We start from the raw sequence: 16,848 nt of genomic DNA on the forward strand, positions 1-16,848 counted from the left end.
TTACGTTCTGAGGTTCCAGAACGTTATCTGACTCCTCTGCCCCTTTGCAAATTCAGCTGAGATGTGTGGCCGTGGTGGTCAGCCAACTCTGAGGTGCTGCCTCCTTGGCATTTGGCTAACCCTCTAGGCGTGTACATACGGGGCGAAAAGGGAGGGGTGGGGAAGAGAGCAAGTGAGACTGAGAGAAGAAAGGCGAAGGCCTGGAGATGGGAATTCACCGTGAGAGGCAGCAAGACAGGGGCTCAGACTCAAGGCAGAGATTACGAAGTTCTTTAACCTAAGAAGATGAGTCTTGAGAAGGCTTTACCTTCTCCCAGCAGAATCTGCCCATCCTTGGACAACCAGATCCCAAGGCTGAGTATCCCCCAGTGGAGAGAGAGTAGGGCAGAGTGTGGAGCAGGGTCTCAGGATTCAAACATAGCAAGACAAAGATGGGCTGGCCCCAGCAGCAGTCTATTTCCCTGAAAGATGAAGTGCTGCCCGAACAAGAATCCATCCTGAAGGAGAAGGGAAACCAGCCTGCTGAACTTGGCCCATAAAGGAGAATGAATCCTCTGCAGAAGTGGGTCTGAAAATAACCTCCAAATCCACATCACATGTACTACTGTTCAGCCATTCCTGGTCAGCATACTGGTCAGCATAATAATGAGGAAGGGAGCTAAGCTAGTAGCCCTGGGTTTGAAACAACATTAAGCAGCTGGCTCCCGGAAAAGCAATGCCCATTGGCTGCCCAGAGGACACAGAAGGCCTGTGCCCAAGGCAATCCGTGCAGGTGCCAGCAGTCCAGGAGACCAAGGCACTCGTGTTCACAAATGCATGTGAAATGGGCTCTGTAACACCAGAGAGTGAGGCAGGAGCTGGTGAAGACAAGCAATTTGGATTATGCTACTGCTCACGTTTCCCATTTGTGTGCGTGGGAGCTGGAGAAGACTGCCAGCCCTTAGGGAAGGGGACCCTCTGTGGACCAGCTAGCAAGTTGCTCCCTGACTCCTTCTTGCAGGGTCCAACCTGGCTTTCCAAACCTATGTAAAAACACAAGAACAGCTCTTCACAGCCCACGTGTACATGGCTCTGCTGCGAGTCCTCTGCTTTCGTGTGGTCACACCTGCGTGTTGACTTCACTGGGTAACCAACGGCAGCCATGGAGAGTTCTGCCCAGTGGCGCCTCATTCAGACACGTACATTGTCCTGGAAGGCAAGAGACATTAGCATTTTTCCCACTCACCTCCAATAACTCGTCTGTCCCTCATCCAGAAAGAGTGATTGACAACCCCAAAAGCTGCTGGACAACTATTTGAAAGAGGGGTCCTCAGAGAGGCCTCTTCCACCTGTTCCTCTTTTCTTTATCACTTCACATCCATTGGGGTCCCTAAGCCCCAAGAGAAGGGTCAAGTGCAAATCTGGTAAACCAAGAAGCCCTAGCAGTTGTCAACTTAATTAGCCTTCAGGAAAAATATATGGATATACGAGCACAGCGGAGTTGCTATAGGGACAGGCACGGGAGGCGCATTTAGAACAGGGCCTCATCACATCACCCGATAAAAATAAAACCCAGGCTTTTTAATAGAATGAATTACTTAAGTTTTATATTTAACAGGGGGCGATACCAAGGCTATTACTGGTTTTGGGAATATTTTAGGAATCCAGGCTGCTTCTGCATATGCTAACAGCCACCACCTCGTACGCACTCGTGGCCAGCAGCTAAGCACTGGAAGCCCAAGGGTCTCTTCCACTTCTTTAGATGAGAAATGGTTTTTCTGAGTATGGATTTGTTCTCCTGTGATAGGGTGAGAGATTTTCACGGTATTTCAGCGGAAGGATGAGGATAATAACTATGTTGTGTTCGTTATACCGGATCCTTTATCTATAGTGTGGCTAATCCCTATAGCAACCCTATGAAGTAATGATCTCATTTTGCAGCTGAAAAAAACAAGGCTCAGAGAGGCTCAAAATTTTCCCAGGGTCACACAGCTAATGAGTAAGTAGTAGAATTTAGACTCAAATTCAGAAATCCCCCATTCCAAAGTCCATTGCTTTATAAGACCAAGCACAGTCTCTGCAGAGAAGAATCTGGGCCAAGTTAAATCCAAAGAGATTTAGCATTTTTTTTAGTTAAGTCTAAGAGATTTAGCATTTTTTTTTTAAATCTATGGCATCACACCTTGTTATAATCGCTCTTCTAAGGCAGTCCCCAGGTGGATGGGTTCCAGGAAGAATTTCACAGCGCTTTTGACCTCCGCTAATGAACACCTCTTCAATTATCCAAGGCAAGTGTTCATTTCAGACTAACTTTTTACCATCCAACGTGCTTCTCAGCTGCCTCTTCCCTAAGTCAGCGTGGGCAGCACGATTAACACAGGATCCCAAACTGAACATCAAGGGAGTGTCTCCACTGGTTTTGCTGCTTTTGCCTATGTGAAAGCTTCCCCATGTGAAATGATGCTGGATACCCAAAATAAAGGTCTTTTTTTTGGACAATTTTGTCTTTGGATTACTTGTGACCCTGCTATTCTGCAGAGAGCTGCTTCTCCTTTTCCTTCTTCCTCCTCCTCCTTTTCTGGTTATTATTATAATCATTATTATTATTATCATCTGAACAATTTTCCAGCAAAGACCTATGCAGTAGCCTTCATCCGTGCCCACGAGATGCCAGTCTTTGGTTGCTGTGGGAAACAATGATGCTGCTGCTGCTGACAAGGCTGGAGAGAAGACAGCAGAGATGATGGGACCTGGGGGGCCTGAATGTGAGGGTGATATTGAGGAGATGTGTGTGGATTCCCTTCCCCCTCATTTCACCTGCTGAGGGTATGAGAAATGTCTGGGCTTCAGAGATCTAGGGCAAAACTGAAATGTGTGGTTTGGCAGGAATTCTCATCCAAGCATCAACCCAAATGAACTAGGCAGAGAGGCCGAAGGCAGGCAGAAACCACAGCCTGGGGTCTGACTGAGCAGGAGGCTTGGAATCAGAGGGCAAGAGGGGGTGTCTCCAAGAACCCCCGAGCATCAGTGTTCCGCCCAGATTTCCTCAGGCTGCCTGCAGCTCCAGTGGGTGCGTGGCTGAATCATTTTGTGCCATTGAAATAATTCTCCGATATGCTCTTGACATATAATAAGGTCATAGTGGGCCGGCCTGGAAATCTAACTTCTGCTACCGGCAATCACGCCGAAGTTAAAAACACGGGTTTGGACTCAGGCCGACTTTGTACATTCTGGTTTTGCCACCTATTAGCTACGGTAACTCGGACAAGTCACGGAGGCTCCAAAGCCTCAGCTTCCTCAGCTGTAAAATGGGAATAATAGCCAATCCCAAAGCTGAGCCCAGGCAGGAAAATGGCCAGTAGCTATGTCAGGGGCCAGGCATGGCTTCCACCCCACGGGCTGGGTGAATGCCATGACCTGAACAGGGAGCAGAAGCCCGGTCCTAGCCCTCCTCACCCCCCTTAGTCCTACAGCTCCTTAAACGCTGCACCTCCACCCCCCAGCATCTGCACACACCTCTCAGTAAAAGGGTTCAGTCTTTCAAGGGTTCCCCCAGCCTTCCTGAACCCCCATGTGAGCTCTTCCCAGGGTACCTTGGAAACCACTGTCATCACCCACCACCAAGTCTTCCCTCGTGCCTGCCTTTCCCTTTTGCCCACTAAATAAGGAAGCCAGTGCTGTGAGGCCAGGAACTTCTGCCCAACTTGGGTCCTGGGTGGCCTCTCGGCTCCCTCTTCTCCTGGGCCCCCAGCCAACCCCTCCCTCCCTCGCAGAGATGCTCCCTGCTCACTTCATTCCTGCCTCATAGTTGAAATGACAGTGGCTCCCAGAATCCCTGGGGTGTGGGCAGGGTGATGGGGGTCTGGGGAGGCAGCCAGGCCCAGGAGCAGGTTAAAGTTACAGCCCTGGATAAGTGAGCCGGGTCAGCTGACGTCAGGGTGATGATGGGTGGAGGGGAGGGCCGGGCTGCTGAACTATAAAGATAGGTCAAATCAAATATAATCGGCTCGGGACGGAGCAAGCAGGCGAGCTAGGTGGCGTCCCCAAGCCATGGTCCCCACCAGCCATGGCTCAGCCTGGGTCTCGCTGCTCCCGACCCAAGTGCCCGAAGCAGGCTTTGGTTTCATGTCAGCAGCCTTCATCTGCCTTCCAAAAATAAGCCCCTGCCGCCATGCCGAGGGGAGAAAAACAAGAAGGGCGGTATTTTTAGGGACATTAATTCTGACCACGTGCCTGAGAGGCAAGGTGGATGGCCCTGGGACAGAGGCTGTTCATCACTATGTCCCGGGGAGCAGGACGTGTTCAGGGCACGCTGCAGGCGCTCGTCTTCCTGGGCGTCCTAGCGGGCATGGTGGTGCCCTTGCCTGCAGGCACCCGCGCCAACAGCACGCTGCTGGACTCCCGCGGCTGGGGCACGCTGCTGTCCAGGTCTCGCGCCGGGCTCGCTGGAGAGATTGCCGGGGTGAACTGGGAAAGCGGTTACCTGGTGGGAATCAAGCGGCAGCGGAGGCTCTACTGCAACGTGGGCATCGGCTTCCACCTACAGGTGGCCCCCGACGGCAGGATCAGCGGGACCCACGAGGAGAACCCCTACAGTGAGTGCCACTTGCAGCCTACTGGGGAGGTGGGAGCTGGGGCTAAAGATGAAGGGGACTTGCTTCTGCGCGTGGGGTCTTCCAGGTGGGGGGTGATCATTCCCCATTTGGATGCCAATAATCAGAGCTGCCTCACCTTGCCAAGGTGCGTGCTCGACGTGCCGAGGTCCAAGCATCCTGGTGCCCTTCCCCACCACCCTCCAGAGCCCCGGGACACTGCTCACTTCAGCATCACGGGCCCCACTCTAAGACCACTGGAAAGCCATGAGGCAAGAGAGGGGGAAGCTTATGAGGACGTTGGAGCCAAATTAGACCAAAGTTTATTTTTATTTAACAAGCTTCTTTGTGAAGGAAAGCCAATAGCTTACAAAATTTCCAGCTGAAGCACACCCTTCCTTTGTAATTTTGGCCTACTGCCCCCTCTCAGGTGCTTAACCCACGTTGCTGACTGGGCAGGCGCTCCCATCCCAGAGGGTGGGGCCCAGCAGCCATCAGCTTCTGTGTGGCTCCAGTGTTTGCAAGATTAATTTGCAAACAAATTTGTTGAAACCTGTGGAAGACATATTTAAAAAAAGAAATCAATGAACTAATCAGAATTCGTTTTTCTACCCAAGGCAAAAGGCCCTGTAATGAAGCCAGTGAATGTCAATCTGAGTAGTCACCTAAGTGGCCCCAGTGATCCCACACTCTGATGTCAGAACCATCCCTTGCAGAACTGGGTTTGTCAACAGTACAGCAGCAGGACCTGCCAAGTCTGGCAGCAGGATATCCTAGAGATCCTGCAAGCAGGATCCCAAGCAGGGGCATGGGCTTAAATGCCAGTGGAGGGTCGCCCCTGGTTGAAGATCCCTTTGATTTGCACAAGCCTTAGGTAACAGGCCCCCATTTCTTTGTCAGGCCTGCTGGAGATTTCCACAGTGGAGAGAGGTGTGGTGAGTCTCTTTGGCGTGCAAAGTGCCCTCTTCATTGCCATGAACAGTAAAGGAAGATTATACACAACGGTGAGTCTACCAGGCCAGGAGGCTCCTGGTGGGATGGGCCCTGACCTTGCATGGAGAAGAAGATCATGCAACATCTCCAGGAGAAAAGTGAATGTAGATTTGGCATAAAAGAAGAAGGGGTCGTGGGCAGAGCCTGTGCAAGGGAGGGGCATGGAAGCTGATTCTTCCTTAGCATCACAGTTAGTCTCTGCCTTGGATCTCACCCTGCTGGCTGCGGTCTTCATGATCGCGCAGGAACCATAGCTCAGAGGACTATGAGGCCTAAGGGAGCCCAGCCTTCCTGCATCAAGCTGTCATCCAGCCTTACAGGTTTAATTCCCTAACTTGAAGAGTCCCAGAGAAGTGAGACTTTCAGTCTGAGTCTGCTTTTCTCTACGGCCACCCCCAGAGGCGCACTCTCCTCTCCTGGGAGGAATAGAGATGAAGGTTAATTTCCTTACTTCCATCAGTGTGTTAAAATTTTATTTTAGGGTTTTAAGTCCTTCGACCTTTGGCCTCCCTGACATACCCCTGGGCTGGCACCTCCTTCTTCCTCTCTGTCACAGACCACCTTGGGAGGGGGTGCACTAGCCCTTTGTTAATCTAGCCAATGCTGAAGTGCATTTACCCAAATCTCTGCTTTCTCTGACCAACTCTTTCCTGGGTGTCTCTGTCCATGATTTGACTTATTTGAAAATATGGGCCGGGAGACATCCCTGTGAAGTTGAAGAAACTGACAGTTCTGACAGATATCAGAAGACTAAAAAGGAAGCAATGGTGGAGGAATACCATAGCTATTTATGGGGAGGGTGTGGAGGGCTGTTGCACCTCCCTTGGAGACAGACTGAGGATCAGGAAGTGAACAGAGAGCTCTGGGATTGGTGCCCGGTTCTGGGAATGATCCCAACAGAGGTCTGTTAAACACCCGAATGGGATGCCCAGGTGGCCTCTGTCCTGTCATCTGTCACGCTTATACCTTTCAGCCTGTGTTAGTTTAAACAGGGACGTGGCATGGACTAAAATCAGCAAAACTAAGATGTGGCTGGCAGGCAGGTGATTCAGGAGTTGGAACTCAGGACCCGAATCTGCACAGCAAAGGCCCTTCCGCTGTGGCCTTGCCTGCAGCGCCCAGGCAGGTCTGCACACAGCTGTGATTGGGCTTGAGACCTCAGAGACCCGGTGTCCCACCTGTCAAGTGAGGGCAAAGAACCACTGTCCCTCCCTGGGGTACTGGAAGACTAGGTAAGAGCACTCCGAGGACTCTGGAACCAGGTAGTCACTTATATTGTCTAAAGAGGATGAGGTGCTCTGCACAAAACAGCACCCCACTTTCCTCAAGGTGAGACTCCTTGGAGGACCATCTGAACTAACATCGTAGCCTGGTGATTTGTTAAAAGTGCTGATTTCCAGGGCCTCCCTCAGTGACTTATTTAAGGAGAACTGGGGTGGGGCCTGGAATTTGATTTCATTGTCTTTCTTTTGGAAGTTTCTCAGGTGTTCCTGAGGCACAGGCAGGCCTAGGGACCATCAGGCTGCAGGGCCCAGGAGGGCTGGGGAGAGGCAATGAGACCTGGTACCTGCAATTCTTACACACGTTTACCACTCTGCAAAAGTGACTGAGAGCACAGCAGCATGGGGCCCACCCCAGTTTGGTGGCGGTGTGCTCCTCTGCACACAGGGGTGCCTGGATTCCCACTGATCTGAAAGGGCACAGAAATTGGGGTTTGGGCTATGGGATCCTATGCAGGGGACTCGAGCAGAGCAATCTGGAAGGAAGCACGAAACTAGCACAGAAGCCCTATTTTTGCCACCTTTCCTAACAAGCTATTTAGTATTTCTTTCTCCTTGCCCAGAAAGGGATTCATCTGAGTCGGGGAGTCTGGCTGCCCTGGTGGGAGAAGCTGGGGGTGCCTGGGAATCAGAAGAAGCGCTGTCCAGAGCTTAGCAGGCCTCAGAGTAGCAAAAGCAAGGGAGCCAGGTCTTGGAATGGGGCTGCGTCCAGATGGAGATGGTGGGGCGCTCGCAGCAACACTTTGAGGAAAAGAATTCCAAAAAGGTTCAAGGAGGTTGAGACCTGCAGGGTCCCCATTAGGCGGAGTCCGAGCCCGGGGGAAGCGGAATGTCTGCGCGAGGGTCTGCGGGTTCCTCACAACCCGGCCGGGCAGGCAGGCTGAGAGCAGCAGGCTCCGGGTCTCCCCCGCGGGGGCTCCAGCCCGGGCCTCGGGGCTTTGCAGGGTTGGGCTCCAGATGCTCCCTCACCGCCCCTCCGGGCCCTTCGCACAGTCTAAAAAAACAATCGCCAACTGATCCCCGGAGCCAGGAAGACTCCCGCTGGGTGATGATTTCATTCACACCATTTCCCTTTAAGCCCCCCGGAGCTGTCTCTTCTCCCAGGGGCTCAGCTGCTGGGACTAAATGGGATTTCCTCCGTGCTGGGGGAGCGGAGCAGGGGACAACCCGTGTTCAGAGGAAACCCAGCTAGAAAAATGGTCGTCCCAAGTCTCACCTCTAGAGAGAGGGGTGCAGAGCTTCAAGGCAACGCCTCGCCCTCCTTGGACAATAGAGGTGTCCAGTATTGAGCACCTATTATTTACCTCCTCATACACCCGGAGGAGCGATTTCCAAGACTGGGATCTTTCCCTTGCTTTATAGAAGGAGCTCTGACTGGATCTGCCTTGAGACTCCTCAGGTAATGCAGGCAAGGCCGCAGCAGGGGGCATTTGAGGTACAGATGGGGCCAGACTTTCCAGCTGCATTTGGGCAGTCACTGACCTCCCAGCCTGGACCTCTCTACTCCCTCAGGAGTAGACTGAGGCAGCAATCAGTGGATTCCTAGCGCCTTGATTCTTTTTAAACTAACTAAATAAATAAATCAAGGGTCTGCACCTGACAGTGGTTCTATCAGAATCCTTTGAGGAAAATACTGAATGATAAAAAGCTCCTAGGAATTCAGTTTCACCTTTGAGTGATTTTAGTTCTACTGGTGATGACTGTCCGCACCCTTTTCATTGGTAGCAGCAGGACAGGGTGCAGACTCTGCTTCCTGCAGAGACCTTTGATTATCCAGCATTGCGTAGGGTGGGGGTGGGGGGGAGGGACTAGGAATCCCAGTCTCCCTGGCTCAGTAAGCTGCTGTCCCATCTAGCAGAGCCTTTGGCTTTGCCTGTGACCTGCTTGCTATAAAGAGCTACACAGGAATGAGAAGAATACACCAGGTGAAAGCTCTTTCAAACCCTTCTAAGTTGCCAATGCAAATGCATGTTAGGACAAGAGGTTAGACTACACAGACCTCTTCAGAGCTGGCAATGTCACTTCTCCATTGCAACTAAGAACAAAGAATAAGTAGTCAGGGACTACAGGAGGAAATGGTCTCAGGATTTTTTTTTTTTTTTGGTCTCTCACTGCCCAGCTTCTCATTCCAGCTCCATCCTCTGCCATGCACACACAGAGGAGTGACAGGGGCATTTAGCCAAGGGCAACCCTAAGAAGAGCTTTAAAGACAAGAATGCCCCTCCACAGGCCCACATGACTCAGCCATGCCCAAAGATAAGGAGTGGGAGGGGAGTGGATGTCTGGTTTACACCAGACTTTAAAGGGCATTTTTACTGGAGGTAACTCATGCTGAAATACCCTTCTGCAAATTGCCCTTCTCCATAGTCATAGTGAGAGCTTAAATGCTTTGCAGTTCAGTCCCATATGAGTCTGATCAGCCCTACATGGAATTCAAGACATTGTCACGCTGGGGCTAGAGGCCTGGCAGGCTCAGGAAATGTGATCTGGTGGAATTATTTTCATTTGTTCAAGTAATAATATATGGTAGCTGCTTTTATTAACACGGTGTTCACTTGGCGTGAGCGCTTTCTCACCAGAGCTGAGGCGCCAACATTCCTGAGCCGTGAGAACGCAGAGCTCAGGGATGCACGGCCGTGCACGAGGGGCTGGGGCTGGACACCAGCTGGAGCATTGATCTTGGCCACAGGAACCCCCTGAAGCATCAGCTGCATCAGAGAGTCCAGGGGAATTGCCTTGGCCTTCTGCCACGGGCCTGGTAGCCACCTGAACCCCAGGGATGACGGGGAGGGGCCTGCTGAATGGAATGGGCAAGAGAAAGGTCAGGGAGGGTTTCCAAAGCAAATCTCATGTACTTCTCTCTCATTTTGGATTTGCATGGAATTCTGGGGCAGTCTGGGAATGTGAGCTAGGCTGAGAAAAGGGGCAAATGAAAAAATAGTAGGAAATAAAAATGGGGGTATTTAAAGAATCAAATTCTGATGAACAAAGCACCGTGCATAGTCACTGTCATGCACATTTAAACAGTGGGTGTTTTAGGAGACCCAGAGGCTTGGAAAGGCTGGTTTCTCAAAGTGGACCCATCCTAGACTAGAGTCTAGGAGCAAATGCCTCCTGAGCACCCTAATTTCTCCCTCCCCACTCTCAGCCCCAAGATTTGATTTTCCCTATAGGGTTTGCAAACAACAGAGGAAACCTCTCTCTTAACCACTGTCCCATCAGAAACGAATTCTTCTGGACACTGATAGTGTGACTCACTCTGCATGGTTAGAACAGGAATGGCCTAGGTGTTGGAATGGTGGGGGGTTGTAACAGGCAAGGAGAAGACCCCTAGTTTCTGAAATAAATGTTTTCTTACTCCATTTCCTAAACTTCCTTCCATCCTGAATTCCTTAAAATAATTTATATATTATTTTATATATAAAATAATATATATATATGACTAGGTAATACATACACAATTTAAAAAAAGGAATATTCCATGGAATTAATGTCTCACTCTGGAGTCCCTGCCCCTGGCAGCCACTGTCAGTAGCTCTGTGTGTCGTTGTTTTCAACCTTGTGTCTCCATTTAAAGAATCTTTGAGACCATCTCAGGTCAGTGCACAAAGCAGTTTCTTATTGTTTCTCTAGTGGGTCTGCAGGAGTTAAGTCAACCATGCCTTCCTGTGATACTTCAACTGTCTTCTGTCCGTTGTTGTTATTAATAATGCCGCAGGGAGTCACTGTCGTACACGTGTGAGAGTGCACCAGTGGAAGGTAAATTGCTAGACCAGAATTACACCAAAGTTATATTCATTTTTTTTTTATTCTAATAGACATTCTCCAATGGCTCTACCTAGAGAGCCTCATGACACACACACCAATGAACATTAAATGCAAATTCCCCGTCTCCTTGCCCTCACCAATAAAAGCATATTATCAAACACTTGTTCTTTGCAATGTAACAAAGTTCTGATTGACATTTTTCCCTCACTGGTGTAAGAGAAAAATTTTTTTTCTTTTAAATATATATATGTATATATTATATATATTTTACATCATTGTTCATTTCTGTACAATGTTTGATTTCTTCTCTCAGGTATAGTCCCCATAAAATTCCCACCACCAAGACACCCATGAACCATCACCACAGTCTCTTTTTTTTTTTAAGATTTATTTATTTTATTTATTTATTTTATTTATTTATACAAGCACTGGGTACAGTCAGAAGTGCAGGAGGGTGAGAGAATTCACCAGAGCCAGAGCGGGGAGCAGAGCAGGCAGAAGGACCGAAGTACACTGCTGAGGGGAGCAGCGGGTGGCAGGAGAGGTCTGCGTGCCATGTGGGACCCTCCTCCGGTGGCCTGGGAGCAGCCGGGGATCGAACCAGCACTGCAGAGGCTGACGGGCAGCTTCGCAACCCAGCGCTCAACTGCTGTGCCACCGCGGAGGCCCACCATAGTCTCTTGTGCTCGCCTTCCCCCACCCCATTTTAATCCCTGTCCCTCCCTCTTCCCTGCTGAATGTCTCCAATTTATAGTTGCCTGCTAATGTTGTCTTTTTTTCCCCCAATCTCTTATTTGGTTCCTTTATATTCCTCCTGTAAGCGAAACTATACAAATTTTTCTTTTTCCTTTTTATTTAACTGAGCATGATCCCTTCCAATTCCATCCATGTTGCTGCAAATGGCATGAGTTTATTTGGACCTATTTTCATATATTTAAAATTATTTAGAATTTTCTGAGTCTCGCCTATTCTAGACATTGTCCGTTTTTCAATGAGTTAAGGATTCTGAACACAGTAACAAAATATACTCTTTGACATCTATGCATCGTAAATGCTTTTTTATCCTGTTTGCTATTAATAGTTTCATTTTGTTTAAGACAATTTTTCCAGGCTTCAAATTATCCTTTTTTTATGGTTTCCAATTATCTATCCTTAGGTATTCCAATTATATCCTTAGGTATTCCTGACTCAAATTATTTTTAAAATGTTTTTGCCTCACTTTCACAGTTCTTTTTTTCAAACATTTAAATCGTTGCTCCTTTTGGAATGATGACATCATACATGAAACTTTATTATTACGTATTTTTTTAAAGATTTATTTATTTATGCATACAAGAGCTGGGGTGCAGGCCAGAGGTGGGGGGGTAGCAAGGGGATTCACCAGAGACAGAGTGGGGAACAGAATAGGTGGCCCTATGAAATACTCTGCTGAGGGGAGCAGCAGGCGAGACAGGAGAGGTCTGCTCACACACTGTCCTCTGAGGCCAGGAACCCCACTGGTGCCCCAGCAAGCATGCCCCCCACCTGGATTTCTTTAGGAAGGTCGGATGCCTCTGGCACAGCGCATCAGCCCACCCAGTGTGTTTTCATAGCCGAGGGCCTCTGTCAGCAGGAGAGTCAGAAGTTATACTCCATCTATTTCTCTCTGCTGCCTTCTCTATTCCTTTATTTTTTTAAAACATTCATTTATTTATACAAGAACCAGGATACAAGCCAGATGTGCAGGAGGATGAGAGGATCCACCAGAAACAGAGTGAGGAACAGAACAGGCAGACTTACGAAATACACCGCTGAGGGGAGCAGTGGGCGAGACAGGAGAGGTCTGCTGTGCCATGTGGGATCCTCGCAGGCTGGCCAGGATTGAACCCGCGCTGCAGAGGCTGTGGACAGCTTCACAGTGCTGCGCTCAACCGCCTGTGCCACCAGGGAGACCCTCTATTAGTTTAAAGACTAGATCCCAGGCCTGCAGTCTCCTGCCCTGCCCTCTGATCCTCTAGATCCCACTAGTTCCTTCCCAAGTAAAGCACAGGGCAGTTTCCCTGGCACCACCTAGGCAGGACGCCCTGGGGAGCACAAGGCCCTCTTTTCTAGGAATACAGGAGAACTTGGGTGATTTATTGGGAATGAACTTGCTGATGGGGGACGGGATGTCAGCATTTATTGCCAAACAGGTGCTCGCAGGCTACTCAACCAAATTAGCACCAAGGGGGCGATTTGTCACTGACCCTAGACTCCATGGCACCACCTGCCACATCAGGGATCAGGGTCTTTTCCCATGCAAGAATTGCTGCTTCTCACCATCTCTGTTCTTGCACGTCCCTGGAGAACTCTGAAGGTCTAGGAGACACAGGACTCAAACTAAACCCAAAGTGGGCTTCTCTAGGGGCTGGCACCTTGGGACTCATACTGAAAAAGAAAGACCAAGGAAATACAGATGATATATACAGCAGATAGTTCTGGAAAAGACCTGGGCTCATCCCTCCCTCTACTCACCCCGCCCCTTGCCTGCTCCCCACACCACAGAGTTTGCAGAGAAGGGAACTGAGGCTGAGGAGGCAGAGCCTCCCCATGGTCATGTCCTGCCCCATCCAGGTGTCCTGAGCGGAAAGTCAAAAGACCTGAATTTTCCAGCTTTTGCTCCAACCCATGTGACACCGACCACCCACCCCTTCCCTGCCTTGCTTTCGTCCTGGTGAAGGAAGGAGGGAGAAAGGGAACCAGCACAGAGCCAAGGTCTCCTCCGGTTCTAACCTTCCTGTTCCCCCAGGGCCTAGATCTCCTGGCAGAGGGAAGTTGGGGTGCTGGCCACACTCCCCACTTATAACTGAACCTCACTGTCCATTTCTCTCGCAGCCCAGCTTCCAAGAGGAATGCAAGTTCAGAGAAACCCTCCTGCCCAACAACTACAACGCCTACGAGTCAGACCTGCACCGAGGGACCTACATCGCGCTGAGCAAATATGGACGGGTCAAGCGGGGCAGCAAGGTGTCCCCGATCATGACCGTCACCCACTTCCTTCCCAGGATGTAGTGCCTTGAACGAAGGCTCACAAGTGAAAGCAACATCTTTCCCACCGGAATTTTGCACATGTGAACGATGCCCCTTTCTCTCCTTGACTCCTCGGGAGACCTGCGTGGGTTCCCTTGGCCACCGGCAGCAACGGCACCACCCCGGAGAGGGGCTGCGGCCAGCACTGCAGAGTGGCAGCGGGACCTGCGCTCCGACCTGACCTGAGGAAAGACGATACAGATGACACTGTGGAATGTGACCAGGTGCACAGGAAAAGGCCAAGCCAGGAGCATGTGGGTGCTGGGGTGTTTCCATACATCTCTATACGTTGTCACAGCAAAGGCATTTCAAAGCATCGGGTTTCTTGCTCCCAGCAGCCTCTCTGCAGGAATCTCTCTGTCTGCAAAGTCACTTGTCAAACCAGCAGGATGGATGTGTTCTCCGGGATGCCTCTTTCCATTCGTCTTTCCGTTCAGAGGTCACTGACTGCACAGGCAGCGTGGGTGATGGGGAACAGTGGTCCCCTAAGTGCAGCGAGGGAGGGGAGAGAGGGAAGATTTAACTGTACACCGGAAAGAGAGTGGGCAACATGCCCACTTCCTGCCTGGGAGGGCTCTGGGGGATCTTGTCAGGGAAGCTAGGGGAGAGGGGTTCCCTGCTCAGGGAAGGGGGCACAGTGGTGTCTAGGGCGCCTGGGGAAGGCCTGCTGGAAGCCGAGGAAGGGACTGGATGTTCTGTGGAGGGCCCTTCTGCCTGGAGGATTCAGGGCTGCACGTGGCTCCAAGAACAGGCCAGGGCCAGGCCGCCTGCCCGTAACTTTTCCTCACTTTGAACCGGGTCTTATTTTATCCTCAGATGACAAGGATCCTAATAATGGCAACCTCTTTGGCAAGGGGCTGGGAAATAGGGCATGAAGGAAGTAGAGAGGCTTTGGATCACAGATGATAAATCCTCTCCAGCTACGTCCAGGAACTTCACCCAAGTTCTCACCCGATACTCTCACTTCCTTCTTGGTCATCCTCATCTCACACACGCGCGGGTGCCTGGATGCAATCGCACGGGCACCTTGACCTCCAGAGTTTGCCCCTCTAGCCCCCTCCAGGCAGAGAAGAGCGATAATCCCGTGAAACCAAACAGCCAAGCTGGAGTGGCTCCTTGTCTTGCAGTGTCTTCATGTCTCCTGGCCTTTGAGAGTATTTAAAGCAGAGGCTCCCCAAGTGACTATAAATGTTGTCTGCCTGGAGCCTTCAGATTCCTGAATCATTGGGCTGTTCCTAAATCTGAAACCAGAGAGAGCCAGATCAGAGCTCAAATATTTTCAGCAGACGGGAACCGTCGAGTTACACGATGACCTGACACCCTCTGCTACTTCTGGGGGGCCCCTGCCTGCAAGACAGCCCCTCATCTGCTGCAAATAACTTCATCTAGGACAGGCCTCTCTATTTGCAGATGTGTCCATCTATAGAAAGATCTGAGCCAAAGCAGGAGGCGGGCGATCGGGGAGAGACACTGCCAGGCCACCTCCCCTGCCCGGCAAATACCAGGAGCATGTGTGCTGGCGAGTGGGCAAAGGCCACCCTAGGTGAGCAAAGACTGAACAGACAGGGCTCAGGAGCACACACAGTCAAGCCTCGAATGAAATTGCAATGAGCTGGGGAATAAGTGGGCCGGGGAGAAACCTGGTCTACCTTGACTGTTAGGAGAACTTGAAGGGCAGGTCTGCTCGGAGGCAGGGGACAAAGTGGACTATTTTTCAGGCAGTCTTGTTTGGTCCTGAGTAATCAGTTCTTTAAAAGAAACAAAAGCCCTCAGAACCGGAGGCCGCTTAAGGATTCCCAAAGGAAGGTGGTGGGGGTGTAGAAGACCGGGCGGACAGACAGACGGCAAGCTGGATCGGAGACAAGGTGTTAGGTCCCAAAGCATCAGCTCCTTTCTTCCCCGATCTTCGCACGAACCCAGTACAAGAGGGTTTGCTGTTCCAAGGAGAGTCTCAAGGCCCCGGATGCTAGACCTTTCCTGCATCTCTCTAGAGGCTCGCCAGCATGCTCGGCAAATCCTGACAAGGAGTTTCCCTAAGTGCTCACCCTCCTTTCTCATACTGGGGGGCGGGGGGGAAGGAGAAGCTGTGACATGCCCAGGATTGGCCAGGCTCGAGATCCAGCCCCAGTGGTGGTAACACACACACACACACACACACACACACACACACACATTTCCTGGGTTGGGCCTCCGAACCAAGTGGGGTGTCTGCTGCCTGTTCCAGCTGGTAACCAGGACCCGAGCTGTGCTCACTGCCAGGTGTTTTGAAGATCACCCCTGGATGTAGGAGCGTATCATGACTCTTCAACATCCTTCCCATTCACAGGAATTCTCCCGAAGGTTTTAAGTAACATAGGCAGAAGAAAAGTCAATTCTGTGGGTGAAGGGGCAGGAGCAGAGTGAGAGCAGAGGGGGCTTCTCTGCCCCTTCTCTCCTGCTGTGTCTGTGAGAGTGTGGTGGTCTCCTATCTGACCCGATCTACTGAGCCCCCTGAAAGCTGAGGCAACATGGCCTACGCAGGGAAAAAAGAGCAAACCCCACCTTCCTGCTAAAGAGGTACTAAGCATGACCTCAGTCCTCAGCTCCCTGAAATCCCAAACTGTAACCCCAGCTTACAGAGTTTTGGGGCTAATTGTCTCTTCTATCTTGAACCTTCTCTGGCAGCTGCACACAAATATGGGGGTCCAGGAGCCCAGGTGCTGTCATAAACCCTCTTCAAGAGCAAATAATAAAGGGAAGAGCAACCTCTGGCCACACCCTTAAAGGAAGAGGTTAGCTCAGAAACAGTAGGGGGTGGGGGTGTTCCCCAGGCACTTAGTAAAATATGCACCCTCCTCAGGACAATAGAAAGATGGGGGAGGGGGGACCAGAAAGCTGTCCTGTTGGAAGTGTTGATTATGTTCATTTCATCACTTGCTCACTGCCTGCTCACACTCCTCCCTGTCCACTTCCCTTGCATTTCTGAACCTCCCTTGGAAGCAGCATGTAACTTGGTAATTAATGCCCCATCACCATCCTCCATCCCACTATGCCCGACCCACACCTGCAAGATCCTGCTCAGGGCTACTCTCTGACTTAAGAAAGAGATATTTTCTCTTGTCATCTGATCCAGGCTACAAACCTCTCTCCTTTTGACATATTGGCTTCTCCCCAGGCCAATGTCCCCAGCCAAAATTCTCTCCTGACCA

General features: G+C 50.7%; 1 protein-coding gene across 1 annotated transcript; it reads left to right on the forward strand.

Annotated features, from left to right (window-relative positions):
* Positions 1 to 4,166: 4,166 nt before the first annotated feature.
* On the forward strand, positions 4,167 to 13,642 carry FGF6 (fibroblast growth factor 6; the record flags this gene model as incomplete). The annotated part of the gene is made up of 3 exons (XM_084256106.1): positions 4,167 to 4,574; positions 5,472 to 5,575; positions 13,466 to 13,642. The coding sequence occupies exons 1-3, from the start codon at positions 4,229 to 4,231 to the stop codon at positions 13,640 to 13,642; spliced, it is 627 nt and encodes a 208-aa protein (XP_084112232.1). The 5' UTR covers positions 4,167 to 4,228.
* Positions 13,643 to 16,848: the final 3,206 nt, after the last annotated feature.

Source organism: Talpa europaea (genome assembly GCF_964194135.1).
Source record: "Talpa europaea genome assembly, chromosome: 15".
Classification (NCBI taxonomy): domain Eukaryota; kingdom Metazoa; phylum Chordata; class Mammalia; order Eulipotyphla; family Talpidae; genus Talpa; species Talpa europaea.